This window comes from Piliocolobus tephrosceles, chromosome 3, assembly GCF_002776525.5.
Source record: "Piliocolobus tephrosceles isolate RC106 chromosome 3, ASM277652v3, whole genome shotgun sequence".
Classification (NCBI taxonomy): domain Eukaryota; kingdom Metazoa; phylum Chordata; class Mammalia; order Primates; family Cercopithecidae; genus Piliocolobus; species Piliocolobus tephrosceles.
The window spans coordinates 132,987,660-133,008,176 of record NC_045436.1 but is presented as its reverse complement, the minus strand read 5'-3'; the positions used below and the strand labels follow the sequence as shown (position 1 = coordinate 133,008,176).

General features: G+C 42.8%; 1 protein-coding gene across 3 annotated transcripts in view; it reads left to right on the top strand.

The window, feature by feature from the left end:
• Positions 1-4,184: 4,184 nt before the first annotated feature.
• TMEM165 (transmembrane protein 165) overlaps positions 4,185-20,517 on the top strand; it is a 31,024-nt gene continuing 14,691 nt past the window's right edge. Inside the window, exons 1-3 of one of the 3 annotated variants that reach the window (XM_023192200.1) lie at positions 4,810-4,945; positions 7,979-8,128; positions 11,560-11,662. In XM_023192200.1, the coding sequence (XP_023047968.1) occupies positions 11,645-11,662 (18 nt within the window). In that variant the 5' untranslated portion in view covers positions 4,810-4,945; positions 7,979-8,128; positions 11,560-11,644. Of the gene's footprint in view, positions 4,946-7,978; positions 8,129-11,559; positions 11,663-20,517 lie in introns of all 3 variants that reach the window. The other 2 variants (XM_023192201.2, XM_023192199.1) reach the window with 2 other exon arrangements.

Sequence of the window (20,517 nt, the reverse complement as noted above, 5' to 3'; positions counted from 1 at the left end):
ACTGAAGTCCAGAATCAAGAGCTGTTCCCACCCAGTTACAGGCAGCACTGGGCTGGGGGCAAGCCCCGCAGAGAACAGCAGATAATGTTTTTCCTTTAGGGGTCTGTCTCCCCAGAGGAAGAAGGCAATGGAGCTGAGCCCAATATGCTCAGTTACACAGCTCAGATGGACTCTACATCATCAGAGGGGAACGACGAAGGCACTGAGAGAGGCCAGGAAATAGTCCTTTTCTTTCTTTTTTTTTTTTTTTCTGAGACGGAGCCTCTCTCTGTCGCCCAGGTAGGAGTGCAGTGGTGTGGTCTTGGCTCACTGCAACTTCCATCTCCAGGGTTCAAGTGATTCTTCTGCCTCCGCCTCCCAAGTAGCTGGGACTATAGGCACACACCACTATGCCCGGCTAACTTTTGTATTTTTAGTAGACACGAGGTTTCACCATATTGGCTAGGCCGGTCTCAAACTCCTGACCTCGTGATCTGCCCACCTCGGCCTCCCAAAGTGCTGGGATGACAAGCATGAGCCACCGCACCCGGCAGGAAATAGTCCTTTTCATAGAACCCTAGAGTGGAGAAACAGCATTCCCTAACAGTTAATGAAAATGTTCACCATTAATTAATTGGCTGGTCTTATATGTTTAAATTTTCATAAAGTAGATTTTCAGTAAGTGGAGCATAGGTGAATTCAACAAACAGATATAAGGCATAATTCTGCTACTTACTAGCTGTGTAATTTGGGGAAAGTTCCTTGACCTAAGTCTCAAATTTCTCATTTGCAAAAAGGATGACAGAAATAATTTACGTAACACACTTAGTGCTCTGACTGGATCAGAATAGCATTCAATAAAGTTTTACTACTACTTTAATAACTATTCCTATTACCTTCTTATATAATCTACTGGGTGCTAGGAATATAAAGATAAAAGGCATAACCTTACCATCTAGAAGCTTAAGGCCTAGTAAGGATGTTGGAACAAAAGACATTAAAATACAGTGTAGACCCGCGCAGTGGCTCACACCTGCAATCCCAGTACTTTGGGAGGCCGAGGTGGGTGGATCACTTGAGGTCAGGAGTTTGAGACCTGCCTTGCCAACATGGTGAAACCCCGTCTCTACTAAAAATATAAAAATTAGCCAGGCATGGTTGCGGGCGCCTATAGTCTCAGCTACTTTGGAGGCTGGGGCAGGAGAATCACTTGAACCTGGGAGGTGGAGGTTGCAGTGAGCTGAGATCACACCACTGCACTCCAGCCTGGGCTACAGAGCAAGACTCCATCTCTACATAAATAAATAAAAAATAAAATATAGGACAGGCGCAGTGGCTCACACCTATAATCCCAGCACTTTTGGGAGGCCAAGGCGGGCAGATCATGAAGTCAGGAGATCAAGACCATCCTGGCTAACACAGTGAACCCATCTCCACTAAAAATACAAAAAATTAGCCAGGCGTGGTAGCACATGCCTGTAATCCTAGCTACTCAGGAGGCTGAGGCAGGAGAATTGCTTGGACCCAGAAGGCAGAGGTTGCAGTGAGCTGAGATCACGCCACTGCACTTCAGCCTGGGCAACAGAGCGAGAGTCTACCTCAAGAATAAATACATAAATAAAATAAAATACAATGTAATGCACATGTAGTAGTGTTTCTTTCCATAGGATGCCTGACAGTGGTTACATTTTAGTAAGACTATATCAGTGTAGGCTATGATAAAAAAAAAAATCATCGTGGAATTGTTGAGCTACCTACATCCTTATTGGGTAGGGGGTCAAATAAGTAGCTTCAGTTGTTCTTCAAGAAAGGTATCAGGAAAGCTCCTACGGTTTTAAAATTTCTTTTTTTAAGGGAGTTAGTCACCAATGAGGACTAGAAGGATGATGGCTCTAAACCCTCAAGGTGGTGAAAACTAGAATCAGCCTTGATTTAGCATGCCTGAGCACAGACCCCAGGAGGTAGATATGTGTGGAAACAGAAATAAATCCCATGAGAATCAGACACCTAGAGCCTAGCCTAGCAGCACTTGAGGACCCTTGGATCAGGGTGACACTGGGGCAGGCTAGAAAGGTCTTACTCTGGCCCAGATTCTGATGCTTTGCTGACACCACTGTGCCAGTTCGCCAATGCTTTATCTCCATTTATGTTACATCTTCTGCCAAACAGCTTTGCTGCCTTGCCCCTGAGCCACTGCACACTCAGGAGCTAGTGCTTTAGCATCCTGCAGCTGTAGTCCGGAAGTCCTCACTGCTTCATATGTTGAGATGACTGAATTTGGCCAGGAGTCCTTCCTGAGACAGCCCTGGAGTGTTGGCAGCCCATCCTACAAAATAAACAAAGCAGCCTTCAGCAATGAGGGACACACAGCCAGTTTTGCTACATTCACCCTTCTGGCTCTGTCTTTAGTCTAAGCTGCTCCTTTCAGGTCCCTCCCTTGGGACCTCAAGCCTCCCTTTCAGGCCCCTTTTAAGCACAGCAATTCCTGTGTGCATTAAGGGGAGGTAGTTGAAGAAGTTTGGGCTTCTGGGTTTTATGTTATTACTGGCTTATGAAAGCTCAAACATTTGCACTCCAGGGATGATAGTTGCATCTGTTAAATTTAGTGTAAAGCTGCCTGCTTACGTATTTTAAGTTCAGCCTAAAGGTTTCCCCATACGTAGTGAACTGTAGCCTAACTGGGTGTGTAAACAGACTGTAACCCATTCTTGTACGAATCACAGAGTTTTGGCCGATCACAAGTGTCCAACTGTTCAAACCGTGTTCAAATAAGGCAAACCCCAGCTATAACCTATCCAACTGTTTTTGTCCCTCAATTATGTTTTCTGTAAGTCACTTTATTTTTTCCGACCACTCGACAAGACTGGAGCCTCTCTGAACTTACTTTGGTTTGGGGTCTTTTTGATTTGCAAATCATTCTTTGGGTTCTTTGCTTGATTAAACGCTGTTAATTTGCCTAAGGTTTTTCTTTTAACACACCCCAAACTGTGTGGCGGCATCCTACTTACACAATAATAGAAGCATGCATAAAGCTATAACATGAAGGAACAAGTGACATATTCTGTAACCGCAGGTGTTAGGGAAAACTTCTGAGAGTGGAGGCCTGAATAGGTTTTGGAAGTATGAGTAGGAGTTTACAAGGAGAGAATGGAAGACGGGGAATTGCGGACAGAGCAACATGGAGGGAGGCCGGGAGCGCACACCTGTAATCCCAACATTTTGAGAAGAGGAGGTGGGCGGATCACCTGAGCTCGGGAGTTCGAGACCAGCCTGACCAACATGGAGAAACCCCATCTCTACTGAAAATACAAAATTAGCCGGGCATGGTGGACTATGCCTGTAATCCCAGCTACTCCGGGAAGCTGAGGCAGGAGAATCGCTTGTACTGGGGAGGCGGAGGTTGCAGGGAGGCAGAGGTTGCAGTGAGCCGAGATCGCGCCATTGTACTCCATCCTGGGCAATAAGAGCGAAACTCCGTCTCAAAAACAGAAACAAAAAACCCAAAAAACAGAACAAAAAAACATAGACGGAAATTTTACTGTCCTATGACAAACATGGTATAGGTTCGCCCACTTTCCCACAGATTGTTTTGGTAAATTAATTTTTTGTTTCAGTTAGTGATAAACTTCCTTAGCTCTTTACTGAGTCCAGGTTTACTGTATGTAAATATGTGTAATATTAGATTAGTGCCTGGCACATGGTTAGCACTATCGATTTTTATTAGGGACTCGGTCTCAGTCAAACTTATGGTAGCTCACTTTTCTTTTGGGAAGATGTAAAAATATTCTCAAGCCTTTAACTAACCATCCTTTCCTGTCTTCTAGTCTTGTTCACCCAAAGCTCCATCCTGCAAAAGTCTTAAACGGCCCATTTCAAAAGCCCAGCATTTTTAAAGGGTCTAAGGAGTAACACAAAACAAGATGCACCCAAAACGTCAAGGCCATACTGGACGAGGGCAACGTTAGCCATTTTTGCTCTGGGGTAATTATAGGCAGTATCTTAAAACAAGGCTTGAAAAATGTCATGTTATTTCCAAATCCCATTTCAGAACTTAAAAAAAAAATAGCGTTTTGAGCCCCGAAGAACGTTTCTGGCGGTAGGTGGGCGCATGGAGGGTGGCACAGAGCGGCAGGGGAGAGCGGAACAGAGCTGGGCGTGGCGGTGCCTGCGAGCCAGCGCCACGTAACCAGAGGCGCTCTCACTAATTTGACCTCTAAGAGAGACTAAACGCAGGGAACAGCGGGTGCGGACATGACGGGGGAAGGCTCAGGAGGAAGCAGACGTGAAGAGCTCCGCAGACCTGGGACGGTGCGGCAGAGAGAGAGAAAGGAGACCACGGACGCGGCGCTGGTAGGATGCGAGCAGAGGAAGGACACGCGGCGCCGGGTACCTGCCGGGAGCGCCGGGTCCAATGGGAGGAGGGCGCGCGCCGGACCTCAACCTGGCCGAGGACGTCACGACGCCGAGGCGGACGCCGGGCCAATGGGAGGCCGTCGCGGGCAGGGACGGGGCCGAGAGGAGTCGGGGCTGGGTCGCGCGGAGTCGGTTGGTTGACTCCAGTGTAGCCGCCGCCTAGAGGACTGGGGCTTGCCCCTCATCTTACTCCCGCCGCTTGCACTTCCCGGATGGTGCTGACTGTTCTCTAAGCGGAGGCGGCGGCGAGTCGTAAGGACGCGCCGCGGAGGCTGTTCGGGGTCGAGGCTTCCCGTCGCCGCACTTCCTCTTGCGGCGCCCGTGCGCGGCCGGCCCGGCGGGCGGGATGGCGGCAGCGGCCCCAGGGAACGGCCGCGCATCGGCGCCCCGGCTGCTTCTGCTCTTTCTGGTTCCACTGCTGTGGGCCCCGGCTGCGGTCCGGGCCGGCCCCGATGAAGACCTTAGCCACCGGAACAAAGAACCGCCGGCGCCTGCCCAGCAGCTGCAGCAACAACCGGTGGCCGTGCAGGGCCCCGAGCCGGCCCGGGTCGAGGTGAGCGGGCCGGGCCGGGGCGGCGGGGGATGGGGCGGGCTGCGCCGGGTACCAGGCTCCAGGCCTCTGAGAAGAGCGCCGCCCTCCACCGGCCTCTGCTGGGGGAGGGGAGCCCGGCCCCTGCTCCCGGGGTGGAGGGCGGTCGGCTGCGCTGTTTTCCGGTGAGGCCTGGTCCTGCCCGCTCCTTTAGGGAAAGGGAGAGGGAGAATCTGAGAGGAGCCCGCTGTAAACGTTGATCTCCGGAGGACCAAGGTGCTGCCCAGGGATGGGCGTTTTATTGATCAAATGTGTCTTAGAGTAGCTGGAAAGACTCATCCCTACCAAAAAGTTTTTAACAGATGGCTGCTAGGAGGCTTTTTGTATTCCCTGAGGATCATCACATCGGCCATTTCATTGTTGAAATAGCTTATCCCAAACTGCTTACCCAAATTCGACTTGGCACTGCCTGTGCTTTTTGCCAAATAAATATGGATTATGAACCATGACTCTCACTTTTTCAAAACGTGCTTTGGCTAGCAGGAAGTACCCGTTAGGAACGCAGAGGAATTAGTCTCCGGCAGTACAGCGTGCTGCAGCGGTGTGGGATGTCAAAACTACATTTATAGGTAAAACAGAATCCTGTATTTTGTCCTTCACTGAATAGATACTGTAAATTAACTTTTTAATCTGTTAATAGAATCAGTCCTTAGTCACTTGGCGGCGTTTTAACATTTCTTCTCTCTCCCAATCGTGGGCTTTTGCGTTATTTCCAGTATCTGCTCCCTGAATCCTGGCCAGTGTGGCACTCAAACCCCCACTCCCACCCAGGCCATCTCCACGTAACTAATCTTCCCAAACAATGAATTCTGCCATCTTGTCAGAAGTCTTCGGTGAGTTGCCTCCACTCATTTCAGTCCAGCCTAATTTATAGGAGAGTGATGTTCAGGTTTCTCCTGATCTGGCTCCAGCTCACCTCCAGGCTTTTTGGCCACCGCTGTCTTGGCTCATATGCTAAAGGGATGTGCTCATCTGCAAAAAAGAATGTGCTTCAAGAACGCTTTGGGACAGGCCTTGTGCTCTCTTGCCAGTTTCTCCCCAACACAAGACCTTTTCAAAGGAAAAAAAAGACCTTCGAGTTTGAAGCCACGGATCAACTCTTCCCGCCTTGGAGAACCAGCAGATACCTACTCTCTGTGAAGCCTTCCCTAAAATTTCTTGGTTAAGAGTGATTTATCTCTGACCTTTCCTTTCCTCCCTCCTCTCTCCTCTCTCCTTTTCTCCTTTCCGTTCCTTTTTCCTTTCCGTTGCTTTTCCTTTTTCCTTACCGTTCTGTTCCTTTCTTTTTCCTTTTCCTTTTTCTTTTTCTTTGTTGAGACAGGGTCTTGCTCTGTCGCGGAGGCTGGAGTGCAGTGGCGCCATCTTGGCTCACTGCAAACTCTAATTGATCCTCCCATCTCAGCCTCCTGAGTGGCTGGGACTGCAGGCGTGTGCTAACACGCCCGGCTAATTTTTGTTTATTTTATTTTTTTTTTTTTAATTTTTTTTTTTTTGAGACGGAGTCTGGCTCTGTGGCCCAGGCTGGAGTGCTGTGGCCGGATCTCAGCTCACTGCAAGCTCCGCCTCCCGGGTTCACGCCATTCTCCTGCCTCAGCCTCCCGAGTAGCTGGGACTACAGGCGCCGCTACCTCGCCCGGCTAGTTTTTTGTAGTTTTTAGTAGAGACGGGGTTTCACCGTGTTAGCCAGGATGGTCTCGATCTCCTGACCTCGTGATCCGCCCGTCTCGGCCTCCCAAAGTGCTGGGATTACAGGCTTGAGCCACCGCGCCCGGCCCTATTTTTTTTTTAAGAGAGGGAGTCTCACTGTGTTGCCGAGTCTGGTCTCAAACTCCTGGGCTCAAGCGCTTCTCCGGCCTTGGCCTCCCAAGTGCTGGTGAGCTCTCATACCGGTGCATTGTTTTTGTGTTTCATGTTTTCGTTACATGTTACTTTCTTAGGCTTTTCCAGTTTTCTGTTATTTTTCTGTGTAAGACCATAGGATAGAAATTTCTGAGAGACTGATCTTAGTTTCACTAAGCAAGAACATTTGTAAGAATCACTGCTGTCCCAGATGTAGTAATCGATATTGAGAAATAATGAAGTTCCCCTTACTGGAAGTACTCAGGAAGAAGTTGAATAACTAACTGCTTATGAGGAGATTCTGGTGTGGGAGGGAAGCTGGGAGCTCAAGTTACTGGAAAGTGAAGATTTTGTGAGCCGATTTCATCCTCACAACAGCCCGTTAAACAGGCAGAGGAGGTGCCGTTTTCCCGTTTGTGGATAGAGAAACCTAGTTTTGGAAGGAGTAATGGTTTAATATCACAGCTAGTTTTCAGCAGGACCAGAGTTAGAATCTGGACTTCTGTGCCTTACTAAGTTTTATTAGCATTCATTGTGTCTTAACTTACTCTTTTGACTTACTTAATTCATTAATGGATTTTAATGGTTTATTGGATTGTATGCTGGTGTAGTTCTTTGAGCTTTAGCTTAGCTTTCTCTTTCTCCTTTTTTGGGGAGCTTTATTGTGTATGTTGTGGCATGTTTACACACACATCCTGCTGCCTTGGGTTCTTGCAAGTTGTGTACATGTTTTTATCTGCCCCTACTAGCTTTTGGGTGTCTTGAGAGCACGACTCTGGCTTACTCATCTTTGTCTATTCCAGAGGACCTTGTCTGTTCGGCATTTATTAAGTAATTTTCAAAGGCTGGGTAGAAGTATTTGCATGTCAAGTTTACGTCAGCTTTTAAATACCTTTATGGAAAAACTGGCTGTAAAATAAACTCAACCAGGAAAAAAAAAACAGCAACCCTATTTTTAAGTGTCTATCCAACATTTTTTTTTTCTTTAAGTTGCAAAGGGATCCACCAGTTGGAATTACGAAAATTCAGCTTTTATTATCTGCTGGATATAACGTGATTTTGTAACCATTATTGTATTGGTGTTGGTTTAGACAGTTTAGTTTTAGCTGACTATATGGTTAATTCTCGGACTCTTAAAAGATTTTTTTTTTTTTAAAGAGAGAAGATCAAAAGCACTGAACTCATGAGTAATAAATAACCCATGATAACAAGAGAGGTATAATGGAGTGATGTCAGAGGTGTACAAGAAGTGTGAATCATTTAACATGTGAAGCCAGGGTCTTTAGTCCACTTGCAGGGGGCAAAGAGGTGAGTGGGCTTCTCCATCTTTTTCCCTCTACCTGCCCTGCTGCCCCCAGGCATATGCTTAGAAGTGGGGCTCCCATTTACACTGCCCTGCTTGTCTCTCCTGTGCTCCGCTGACCGTGCTTGACATGTCCACTCCAGGAATTGAACTGAAATGCTGATACATGAACTTAATTCTTAGTGTTCATCTTTTAGCCCTGTCATTTACCCCAGTGTCACGTTATTTTAAAACAATCACTATTTTGGATTAAGTTAATTGTGTGAGTGAGAGAGAGATTATGAATACGTAACTTTGCAGGTATTTTGCTGAAGTTTTAGTCATATCGGGATTTTTAAGATAGAAATAATGGTAAGTGTAGAGCTACTAATATCCTTTTTATGAAGCTAGGAAAAATCCTAGCCATGCAAAATGCCACAGTGGTAGAAACAGTGTCCAGTAAACATGTTAAATGGTCTTAAGGATTCTTGTCTTTTAAAGTTTTATTTAATTTTTTTTATAGAGACAAAGTCTTCTTACAGCTCATAACTCATTGCAGCCTCCAGCTCCTGGACTCAGGCCATCCTCCTGCCTCAGCCTTCTGAGTAGCTGGGAAGGGATCCTTGTCTTTAAAACTAGGGGCGTGGAGGGAAGGGCGGGTGTAATATAATATGATTTTTCCCTTTAATATTTTCATATATTGGTGATTCATTTTAGTTATACACATATTTATTATTGTTTATTCTAATTTTGTATTATAGTAGAATATAATTGTCTTGTTGTCTTCCTTTTTTTTTTTTTTTTTTTTTAAGAGACTGGGTCTCACTATGTTGCCCAGCCTGCTCTCAAACTCCTGGGCTCAAGGGATCTTCCTCTCTTGGCCTGCCAAAGTGGTGGGATTACAGGTATGAGCCATCATGCCTGGCCTTGTCTTGTTTTAATTATATCTTTATGTAACTTTTTGATACTGCTCAAGTATGTTTTCCTGTATCTACAGTACTCACTATGCTGAAAGATTTTTCTTTCACATGTTTTCTAAACTATGTAATATAAGTGTCATTTGCTTTTTTTCCCCACCTGATGGAGGTAAAAAATGATCCAAGTAGTTTAATAGCCATATAAGCAAGAGTTGAGCATTGCTGAATATGTAAGTTTCAACGGATTTGCTTTGCAACTACATGCAGTAGATCTTTTAAGAGGGTAGGATATTTAACTATAACCTTTTTTGCACCACTGTGTGAGAGTGGGCTTCTGACAATGGAGCGGAGAAGCGTCTCTCCTTGTTTAGCAGGCATTCAAGTGGAAGATAATGTTATAAAAACCTAGTTGTGTCTTATAGGGTGCTACAAGCAAGGTGACTGAACTTCTAACAGGGCATGCTACATTGAGTATGTACTTTTCTCTATAATTAGGTTAAAAAAAAGTTGGGTAATATGAACTTACAGTCATGATTAACCTCCAATTTACAAACCCATGATAAAAAGTGTTGTTGATTACTTGGATCCTGTGTTTTCTGCAGTTTATGTTTCTAGTGACTTACTCAGTATGTTTTTTTTTCTTATTCCTTCCCTGGGCAGAATATGTAATATAAGAAACATAAGTCCTTTTAGTTGAGGGAGATCAGAGATTTAATAAAAGTCATTTATACCTTATTGCATATTCTGGAAGTCCAAAGAAGAATTACTCTGGTTGCATAGCACTTTTAATAAAGCCACAGAATCATTACCTGACCCAAGTGCCAGTTCTTGTTACCATATTTTTACTTTACTGTTTTTGGTATTTCATTTATTTATTATGTTTCAGCTGTGAGAGTACCTTCTACAAAACATTTTAAACTTTTTTCTATTTTCATTAAGTTGCAGTCCCACTCCACCCAGTCTAGCCTCCTAATTCTAGCCTCTGTACAGCTAAGATTGAGGCCATCAGTTATCAGGATACCTGCTCATAATTACCTTCTCAGAAGGTAATTACATTAATACTGAATTTATTTAATGGTGTTCTGTCATCAAAAAAACTCATTTAAAAAAAAAATCAACGAAGGCTGGGCACAGTGGCTCACACTTGTCATCCCTGCACTTTGGGAGGCCGAGGTGGGTGGATCACCTGAGGTCAGGAGTTCTAGACCAGCCTGGCCAACATGATGAAACCCCATCTCTACTAAAAATACAAAAAATTAGCTGGGCCTGGTGGCGCATGCCTGTAATCCCTGCTTGAGAATCCCAGGAGAATCGCTGGAACCCAGAAGGTGGAGGTTGCAGTGAGCCGAGATTGTGCTGCTTACTGCACTCCAGCCTGGGCAACAAGAGGAAAACTCTGTCTTAAAAAAAAAAAATAAAGAAAAAAAAAAATCAATGAAACTAAACACATTTAATAAATTTCAAGTGCGTAAATACATTACAAAACAATAACATTCATAAAAATAAACATTAAAACAGAAAAGATAATTTTATAACAAAATAATTATTAAATAGTAACATTAGTATTTAAAAATAGTGAAACCATTCACAAAAATACACAATAATGAAAATTAAAATATTTTATCTTTAATGACATCTTTCGAAATCAGGTTTATTTGTGGTGTCATTGTTTAAGTGCGTGTATATATATTATATATAAATATATATATATAATATATGTAATATATAATATTATATATATATATATATATATTTATTTTGAGACAGAGCCTCACTGTCACCCAGGCTGGAGTGCAGTGGCGAGATCTTGGCTCACTTCAACCTCTGTCTCCTGGATTCATGCAGTTCTCATGCCTCAGCCTCCAGAGTAGCTGGGACTACAGGTGCATGCCACCAGGCCCAGCTGTTTTTTGTTTTTATAGTAGAGATAGGATTTTGCCATGTTGGCCAGGTTGGTCTCAAGCTCCCAACCTCAAGTGATCCACCCACTGTGCCTCCCAAATTGCTGGGATTAAAGGCATGAGCCACCGTGCCCAGCCTAAGTGCATATATTTTTTTGTGCACATTTTTACAACTTTTAAAACAAGCTCTTTTTTTTGTTTTGGAGACAGAGTCTTGCTCTGTCCATCTGGAGTGCAGTTGTGCGATCCTGGCTCACTGCAAGCTCCGCCTCCCGAGTTCACGCCATTCTCCTGCCTCAGCCTCCCAAGTAGCTGGGGCTATAGGCGCCTACCACCATGCCCAGCTAATTTTTTGTATTGTTAGTAGAGACGGTGTTTCACTGTGTTAGCCAGGATGGTCTCCATCTCCTGACCTCATGATCCGCCCGCCTTGGCCTCCTAAAGTGCTGGGGTTACAAGTGTGAGCCACTGCACCTAACCCCTAAAAAAAAGCTTCTTTTGACTCAGTATTAGTAGTGCCCAGGAGACAGTTCTAAGCAAATTGTAAGCATTTTCTTCTGACTCCTTTATCTTCAGATAATCTTACCTCTTGTTTGATAACTTATTGAGCAACTTTGTTTTTTTTTTTTTTTTTTGCAGGGACATCAGGCTTTTTCTTGGTAGCAAGCTGTAAATTTTGTTTCAAAGAAAACATCTTCATCTTCTCTAGTTTCATCATGTATAGATGAAGATTCCGATGCAGGTATCTGTATCAATTTCAATACAGTCACATTTGTGTTCATTTGAACTCTAGAACTAGAATAGCAATTACTTTTTTCTTTGATTTTCTTTTTCTTCTCTTGAGGATCATGAAAGTATAAAAGAATACTTTCTAAATGAGGGTGCTTTTTTCCTTATTTTTTTTTTTTTACAATTTTTAAATTTGGAATTAAAATTTTAACTAGAACAGAGTTTTTATTAAGCAAGTTTTTTTAAAAAAAATCTAAGTTGTTAATCCTGCTCTCAAGATGTAAATAAGGTGTGTTTCAGACATTATTAAAATACAGAAATAGTGGTATTTGTACCAAAACCCTAGTATCTCATTACTTACCATTGTATAACACTGTATAACTGAGTAGTGGAATACCAAAATTGGAATTGCACACTGCATCTAACCCTGTATGCATCGAAGTATATTCTTCTGTGCCCGTACTTTCTGCCTTTTTAATGTTTTGGACAAAACTGTCATCCTTTGTGTACCTCCTCTCTGTGTCCACGTTCCTATTCTGCTCCCTCAGTGCCTTTATTTTCTCCCTTCCCATTGCTTCCTTTATATCTGCTGACACATGTTCGTATGTTCCTCCTATTTTGGAAAAGAAAAATGTCACTCGTGTAATCTTACTTGACTATTAGTTTCTTTTCTTTCTTTTTCTTTTTATTTTTTGAGACGGTGTCTCACTCTGTTGCCCAGCCTGGAGTGTAGTGGCACAATCTTGGCTCACTGCAACCTCAGCCTCCCTAGTAGCTAGGACTACAGGTATGTGCCACCACACCTGGCTAATTTTTTTTTTTTTTTTGAGACGGAGTCTCTCGCTCTGTCGCCCAGGCTGGAGTGCAGTGGCCGGATCTCAGCTCACTGCAAGCTCCGCCTCCCGGATTTACGCCATTCTCCTGCCTCAGCCTCCCAAGTAGCTGGGACTACAGGCGCCCGCCACCTCGCCCGGCTAGTTTTTTGTATTTTTTAGTAGAGACGGGGTTTCACCGTGTTAGCCAGGATGGTCTCGATCTCCTGACCTCGTGATCCACCCATCTCGGCCTCCCAAAGTGCTGGGATTACAGGCTTGAGCCACCGCGCCCGGCCTAATTTTTTTTGTGTGTGTGTATGTGCTTTTAGTAGAGACGGGGTTTCATCATGTTTGCCAGGCAACTCTTGAATTCCTGACCTCAGATCTGCCCACCTTGGCCTCCCAGAGTGCTGGGAGTGCAGACATGAGCCACCATATGGACCCAGCTATATTAGTTTCTTCAGTTTTATAAACCAAACTTCTAACTAGGGGATTTGCTGCATTTTCACTTTACTTTAGTCTGTTGTTATCTGACTTCAGTCCTTGACTTTTTCTTGAAATTCTTTGTTTATTTTTTTATTTTATTTATTTATTTATTTATTTATTTATTTATTTATTTATTTATTTATTTATTTATTTTAATTTAAAGACAGGGTCTTGCTCTGTTGCCCAGGCTGGAGTTCAGTGGCACAGTCATAGCTTACTGCAGCCTGGAATTCGTGGACTCAAGTGATCCTCCCACCTCAGCCTCCCAAGTAGCTGGGACTACAGGTGCATGCCACCACACCTGGCTAATTTTATTTATTTTATTTTATTTTTTTCTGTAGGTGAGGTCTCACTATGTTGCCCAGGCCGGCCTCAAATTCTTGGCCTCAAGCAATCCTCCTGCCTCGACCTCCCAAAGTGCTGGGATTATAGGCATGAGCCACCACAAATTCCATTTTTTGAAGGAAACTTGTAAGTTAGCAAATTGCTAAATCCAGGGATCTTTTTCAGTTCTCATTTGACACTGTTAATTCTCTACCTTTTAAGAGTCCATCTCAGGTGTATGAACTTGGAAGAATAATGAAGCCCGTTTGACCTCAGTTTTCTTGTGTTAAAACTTAAAACAGCTCTTAAGTTTTTTTGAGTATCAAATGCAACAGTATGTCTGAAAATATCTGGCATCGAGTTAGTAGCTCAAAACTAACCTGACAGTCTGTGATGCTTTAGTTCCTGCCTGGCTCTCGAAATATCTGAAATAGTTTTTTTTTCCTGTTTTTTTCCTCCCTGCATCTTCTTTAAATAAAGACATTCTCTAAGGCACATATTTTGAACTTTATCTCTTTGCCTTATCTGTTGGAAATCTCATCTACTTGCAGATCTCTAGCTGATAATTTTGGGCTGCCAGGAACCAGATACAGTACGTCCTCACTTAATGTCATTAATAGATTCTTGGACATTGTGACTTTAAGTGAAATGACATCAAATCATGTCATTTTAATTCAGTGTTGTTTCATTATAACATGGATTAGAAAAGAAAGTTGGTTTTCTTTTACATCATTTCACTTAAAGTTGCAGTTTCCAAGAGCCTATTGAGGACACGGAGGCTGTCAACCTTGAGCCTACATATCTTGAAGCTGTCCTAGGCTAAACTCTGGTGATCCATTTCCAATAACCTCTTCCAAGCCTTCATTTGAAATGCTTTTTATCACCCCAAGTGGAATGTTTATGAAACTAAACCCATTGTTTTTATTCCCCTTTCACACATACCTTTTAAGAGTACTAAATACATACTAGCATTTTAAGGGTACTAATATTTCTGCCAACCAGTCAGAAAACCTCACCACCATCCTTAATTCCCCCAGCCCGCCTACCTTTTTTAAAAGTCTAGTGGTTTTTCTTTCCATCATGTGCAGAATTTTTTCCTTCTCTTATTTGTCCTTAACACAAGTTTCGTGCAGCTGACCTCCTGATTGATCCAGTGGCTGGTACTCTCCAGTCTGCCCTGATAATTGGTCACAGTGCCTTGATTGTGTTTATGTATTACACAAAATTTGTAAGGACTTCCCTCTTGCCTCTGAGCTTATCCGCAAACAGCTTGTCTGCAAACATAAAGGATTTCAGGCCCGGTTTATCTTTCTAATCTTGCCCCAACCATCCTTCTGATGGTTTACTTCCTGTTCTCAGAACATGCCTGTATTCTTTCACATTGTCAGTGCAGAAAAGAGGTATATGCAGAAAAGGTGTGATGTATTTTCTTTCTTTTCTTTTTTTTTTTGAGACGGAGTCTTGCTCTGTCGCCCAGGCTGGAGTGCAGTGGCCGGATCTCAGCTCACTGCAAGCTCCGCCTCCCGGGTTTACACCATTCTCCTACCTCAGCCTCCCAAGTAGCTGGGAACACAGGCACCCGCCACCTCGCCTGGCTAGTTTTTTGTATTTTTTAGTAGAGACGGGGTTTCACCGTGTTAGCCAGGATGGTCTCGATATCCTGACCTCGTGATCCGCCCATCTTGGCCTCCCAAAGTGCTGGGATTACAGGCTTGAGCCACCGCGCCCAGCCAATGTATTTTCAAGTTAGCTACTCCATGAGTGACTAGTACTGAATCCCACTGAAACTTCCAAGGAGGCTTATGAAATGAATCTTAGAACCAGCTTCCATATTGGTTGCCCCACAGCTGTTAACTCCCCACACTTCCAGGTAGTGAATGAGTAAGTACAGAGCAGTGCTTTTTGGTTGGACCTGCTTGAAGCCAGTCACAGCTTACACGAAATTGATCCTTCATAGCTGGCACAAGATGTTGGGTCAAGAGGTTTTTGAAATGGTGCATAGCATGTATCTATAATGGTGTGAAAGTTAAAAATTCCAGAAGATACAGAAGAATGTAAAGTGAGAAGTTATGTCTCTTTTCCTTTTTTGTATTCTAGAAAAAGTTTGCCAACCCCTGTTCTAGTCATTCTGGTTCCTTTCCTGGAAACAGTCATCATTAACTTGTTTCTTGAGACTTGGTGTGTATTTACGATACTTACACCATTCACATACACACATACTTAGTATATACTTTTTCTCAACTTCAAAATATCTTAATGATTTTCTATATTAGTATATAGAATATTCTTATTATTCTTTTAGCTCTATAATATTCTGTTATGTGGATCTACCATTTATTTAACTAGTTTTCTGTCAATGGACATTCAGTTGTTTTTTTCTTTCTCTTTGTTTTGAGACAGGCTCTCACTCTGTTGCCCAGGCTGGAGTGCAGTGATGTGATCTCTGCTCACTGCAACTTCCACCTCCTGGGCTCAAGCGATCCTCTCAACTCACAGCCTCCCAAATAGCTGGAAACTACAGGTGTGCGCACCACACCCAACTAATTTTGTATTTTTTGTAGAGACAGGGTCTCACTTTGTTGCCCAGGCTGGTCTTGACCTCCTGGCTGGGCTCAAGGGCTCCACCCATCTCCCAAAGTGCTGGGATTACAGGCATGAACCACCGAGCTGACATTTAGTTATTTTGTCTCTTTATTACAAATGATAGCATTACATTTATACATGTTTGTAATCCAAAAAGGTCAATTTCTTGAGTGTTCCTATCTTGAACTTTTTTCTGTAATAGGCCTCCCATTCTCATTGCCCACAAGTTTGGATTCAGTTTTATTGTAGTGGGTCAGGATCATTAAGAGCTGGAGTTGCTGGGATAGGCCTTTCTCAAGAAGTTCTACTTGAGTTGGACCTTGAGGAATCTAGATTAAGAGGGGGATAATGAAAAGGGAGGTGGGAAGGGAAAAAGGACTGTGTGGCCAAAGTCTTGTGGTTAGCAAAAGGCTGGCATACTTTTGAGCTGCACTGCCCAGCACTGTAACTATGAGCCATGAGTATGTGTGGCTGTGAGCACTTGCTATGTGGCAAGTCCAGAGTTGAGGTGTGCAGTGAGTGAGTACCCACCAGGGTCTGAAGACTTAGTATGAAAAAAAGAATGTTAAAATAGCTCAGTAGTTTTAAAAATACTGTTTATAATTTAAATAGTAGCATTTTGAATATATTGGGTGAAGTAAAATGTTGTTAACATTTTTACCTAGTTTTACTTTTAAATACGTGGCTACCAGAAAATGTAAAAATGCATTATGTGGCCCACCTTTGTGGCTGTGTGGTTTTTTGTTAGACTCCGCTCTGGCTCATCCTTCAGGATGGGGAAGCAGGTTCATTTGGGGAACCTGGTATGTGCTTCAGTGAGAACTGTTGGATAGTTACCAGAATCAAGTATTTGGCATGAAAAAACCATTATGTTTCTTAAAACAGTAAAGTAACGTGAAATTAGTTTCAGGAAGATTCAGCTGTTCATATTTTGTAGCACTACAAAAACTAATTGAGTACTTACTGTGTACTGAGCACCGTCCTAAAGGGCTTTATTCATTTAATCCTCACAGCAGCCCTTTGAGACATAGGTAGCCCTTATGTTATAGATGAACTTGAGTCGTAGGGAGGTGTACCTACTGGCCCAAGGTCATGCCGTAACTGATAATGCCTTGGCTATGAACCCAGGCAGTCTGATTCCCAAGCCGATACACTTAACCACTACACTGTGTCCCTGTGAAGGTGAATTAGACAAAGAAGATGATCCTTGCACATAGCAGTGAAGGAATGGTAATGGATCACTTTCTAATCCTGTTAATATTTTAATTTTAAAAAATCTTGTGTCCTCACAGTACCCTGATAACTTTTCGTTTTAAGTTCTTGTCACCATGGTTGGTTGTATGATTTTGGCCACCCAGGACCAGCATAGCATGTAACAAGCTTTAAGTTTATTTTGCTTGTGTTTCGTGTATAGGAAGGTTTTAAGAATATGTAGTTTTTTAAAATTTTGTTTTGTTTTACAGTCATGCATTACTTAATGATGGGGATGTGTTCTGAGAAATGCATTATCAGGCAATTTCATTGTTGTGCAGATGTCCTAGAGTGTACTCAACACAAACCTAGATGTATAACCTGCTATACACGTAGGCTAAACAGTGTAGGCTAAACAGTATAGCATATGGCTCCTGGGCTACAAATCTGTACAGGGTGTTACTGTATTAAATACTGTAGGCAGTTGTAACATTGTATATATAAAAAAACATAGAAAAGGTACAGTAAAAAATTTGGTACTGTAATCTTATGGGACTACTGCTGTATATTCGGCCCATCATTGATCAGAATGTCGTTATGTGGTGCATGTCGGTACTCTTAAAGTAAATTTTATTTTATCCCTACATTTCACAAAGGAACAGAGATAAAATAATGTGGCTGAGGTTTCATGGCTGGGGATTATAAAACCATGAGACTGTGTAGCTTTGATCACTGTTGTGTTTGATTTAGAAAGTAAACATTTTGTGTTCGAGCTTAGAGCTAAGTGATCATAAATGGTGTATATTTATTCCTAAATTTTTTCTGGGATTTCAGATCCTGAAATTTTACACTAACCTTTAAAAAGCATATTCAGGAGGAAACTGTGTCAGAGAGAGCCAAGTTGAAATTTGAAATGCCTCTCTACATAAATATATATATTTATATGAATTCTTAATCTTGGAAGAGAAAGGAAGTTGTTTTGAGAAGGGAGTTTGCTCCATCACGCAGGCTGGAGTGCAGTGGTGCCATCATAGCTCACTGCAGGAAGCTCATTTGTAAAGGACCATCCATGTAGATGGAACCAAAATAGTAGTGGAGAAGCCCTTAAAATGATACTTGCTTAATTAATTAAACTTAATTCATTAAGAGGTAGCTGTCAAGGCAGCCTAATTAAAATTAAAATTAACCATTTGTTAAATTTGTTAAATGTCTCCAGTATTTAGGTCAGAGGTCTAGTCTTAATGGTAATGCTTAAATTTTTTTGATCTTTACTGTGGAATTTTGGAATCAGGTTTATGTTATGTGTTAAGGAATGACATGCACACTAAGAATTTACGATTGTATTCTTATCTCTGACTAGGGCTTTGTAATAAATCTGTTTTTACCCTGTCCAAAATGACTGTGTTCTTGGGTTTCCTTTTCTTTATCTCTTGGGTTTCTAGAGATTCATAAGCTTTAAAAGTTAAAAATAAGCTATTAGGATTGGAAGAGACCTTTGGAAGTGGTTTATCTAGCTCAGGGCATCTCAGTCTGGGAACTGTTGACATTTTGGATACATCATTCTTGGTTGTGGAAGGACTGACTGTCCTGTGCATTGTAGGATGTTTAGCAGCGTATCTGGCCTCTACCCACTAGATGCCAGTAGTTCTCCTTTGATTGTGACAACTAAAAATGTCTCCAAACATTGTCAAATGTCCCCTGGGAGACACAGTCGCCCTGGTTGAGAACCGTTTGTCTAGCCCATTTCCCGGAAGTGGTGGTTCCCTTCTCTGGAATTCAGACATTGAGAAGAGAAGGGTATTTACCACCTCCTCTAGCAGTCCATTCCAACTTCAGGTGCCTCTTTGGAAATAGAAATCTCTCCTCTCTGTTAAGCTAAAACCTGCCATCTGTAACTTTTTAGTTCTGCCTCTTAGGACCATATACATTGATTCACATATACACTTTCCCGATTATTGGAACATGATACCCTGTCCTTCCTGGTCCCTCATGGGGTTGTTTTAGAGCCAAGTCAGCACACTTTGTAGTTACCAGATAGTAAATATTTTAGGCCATTTACAGGCTACCGATCTCTGATGCATAATCTTCCTTTCCTTCCCTCCCTCCTTGCCTTCCAGCAACCTTCCCTCCCTTTCTCTTTCTTCTTATTTCTTGTAACCTCTTAAAAATGTAAAAAAACATTTTTTTGTTCTTACAGGCTGGGTTTTGGCTTCAGTAACTTGCCATCCCTGATTTTAGAGTCTTTGACATCTCTGCTAATCTTCAGAGGGCAGTACAGTGCTTTAGAACTGTATATAGAACTTTGGGGAAGGTCTGAGCAGCATAGAATAACGTTGGACTTGTCACTAACTCCTTCAAGTGAAAAGCTTACTGCTTTTTTGGAGCTTTGTCACGTTTTCAGCATAATGACAGCCAAGACACTTGTTTGTCTTTTTCATTAGCCACTTTACCCCCCCCACCCCGCCTTTTTTTTGAGACTGAGTTTCACTCATTGCCCTTTGCGCAATGGCACGATCTCAACTCACTGCAACCTCCACCTCCCAGGTTGAAGCATTTCTCCCGTCTCAGCCTCCCAAGTAGCTGGGATTACAGGCTTCCGCCACCATGCCCGGCTAATTTTTGTATTTTTAGTAGAGATAGGGTTTCATCATGTTGACCAGGCTGATCTGGAACTCCTGACCTCAGGTGATCCACCCGCCTCAGCCTGCCAAAGTGCTGAGATTACAGGCGTGATGTACGGTGCCTGGCTAGGCCACTTTACCTCCTAAGATATTTTTAGACTTCAGCATAGGACCATCCGTGTAAACAGCTGTATTAAACTTGTCTTAGCTGGAACCAGCTCTCTATACCCTGCTGAGGTTTGTGGGTCTTAATTTGTCCTTTAGAGTGTTAATGAAATTTTTCTTAGCTTCATTTCATTCAAATGTCTAATAAACATACCTGGGTCTTTCACATAAGTTACTAACACAAATTTGAATGAGACATAGCTAATAACTAAATTTCAAATCACAAATGCCTAACAAATAAGGTAATTTTGGCCAGGCGTGGTGGCTCACACCTGTAATCTCAGCACTTTGGGAGGCTGAGGTAGGTGGATCACTTGGGGTCAGGAGTTCAAGACCAGCCTGGCCAACATGATGAGAAACCCCCTCTTGACCAAAAATACAAAAATTAGCTGGGCGTGGTGGTGCATGCCTATAATCCCAGTTACTTCTGAGGCTGAGGCAGGAGAATTGCTTGAACCCGGGAGGTGGAGGTTGCAGTGAGCCAAGATCACACCACTGCACTCCGCGCTCCAGCCTGTGTGACAGAGTGAGATTTTGTCTCAAAAAAAGAAAAAAAAAAATGTGTGGATATAGCAGGTCTATACTCTGTTCTTAAAATTGTTTTGGAGAATTTATTTATATATATATATGTATCTGCATCATACATGTTTAGTATCCTCAATCTAAAATCACAGTGCTCCAGA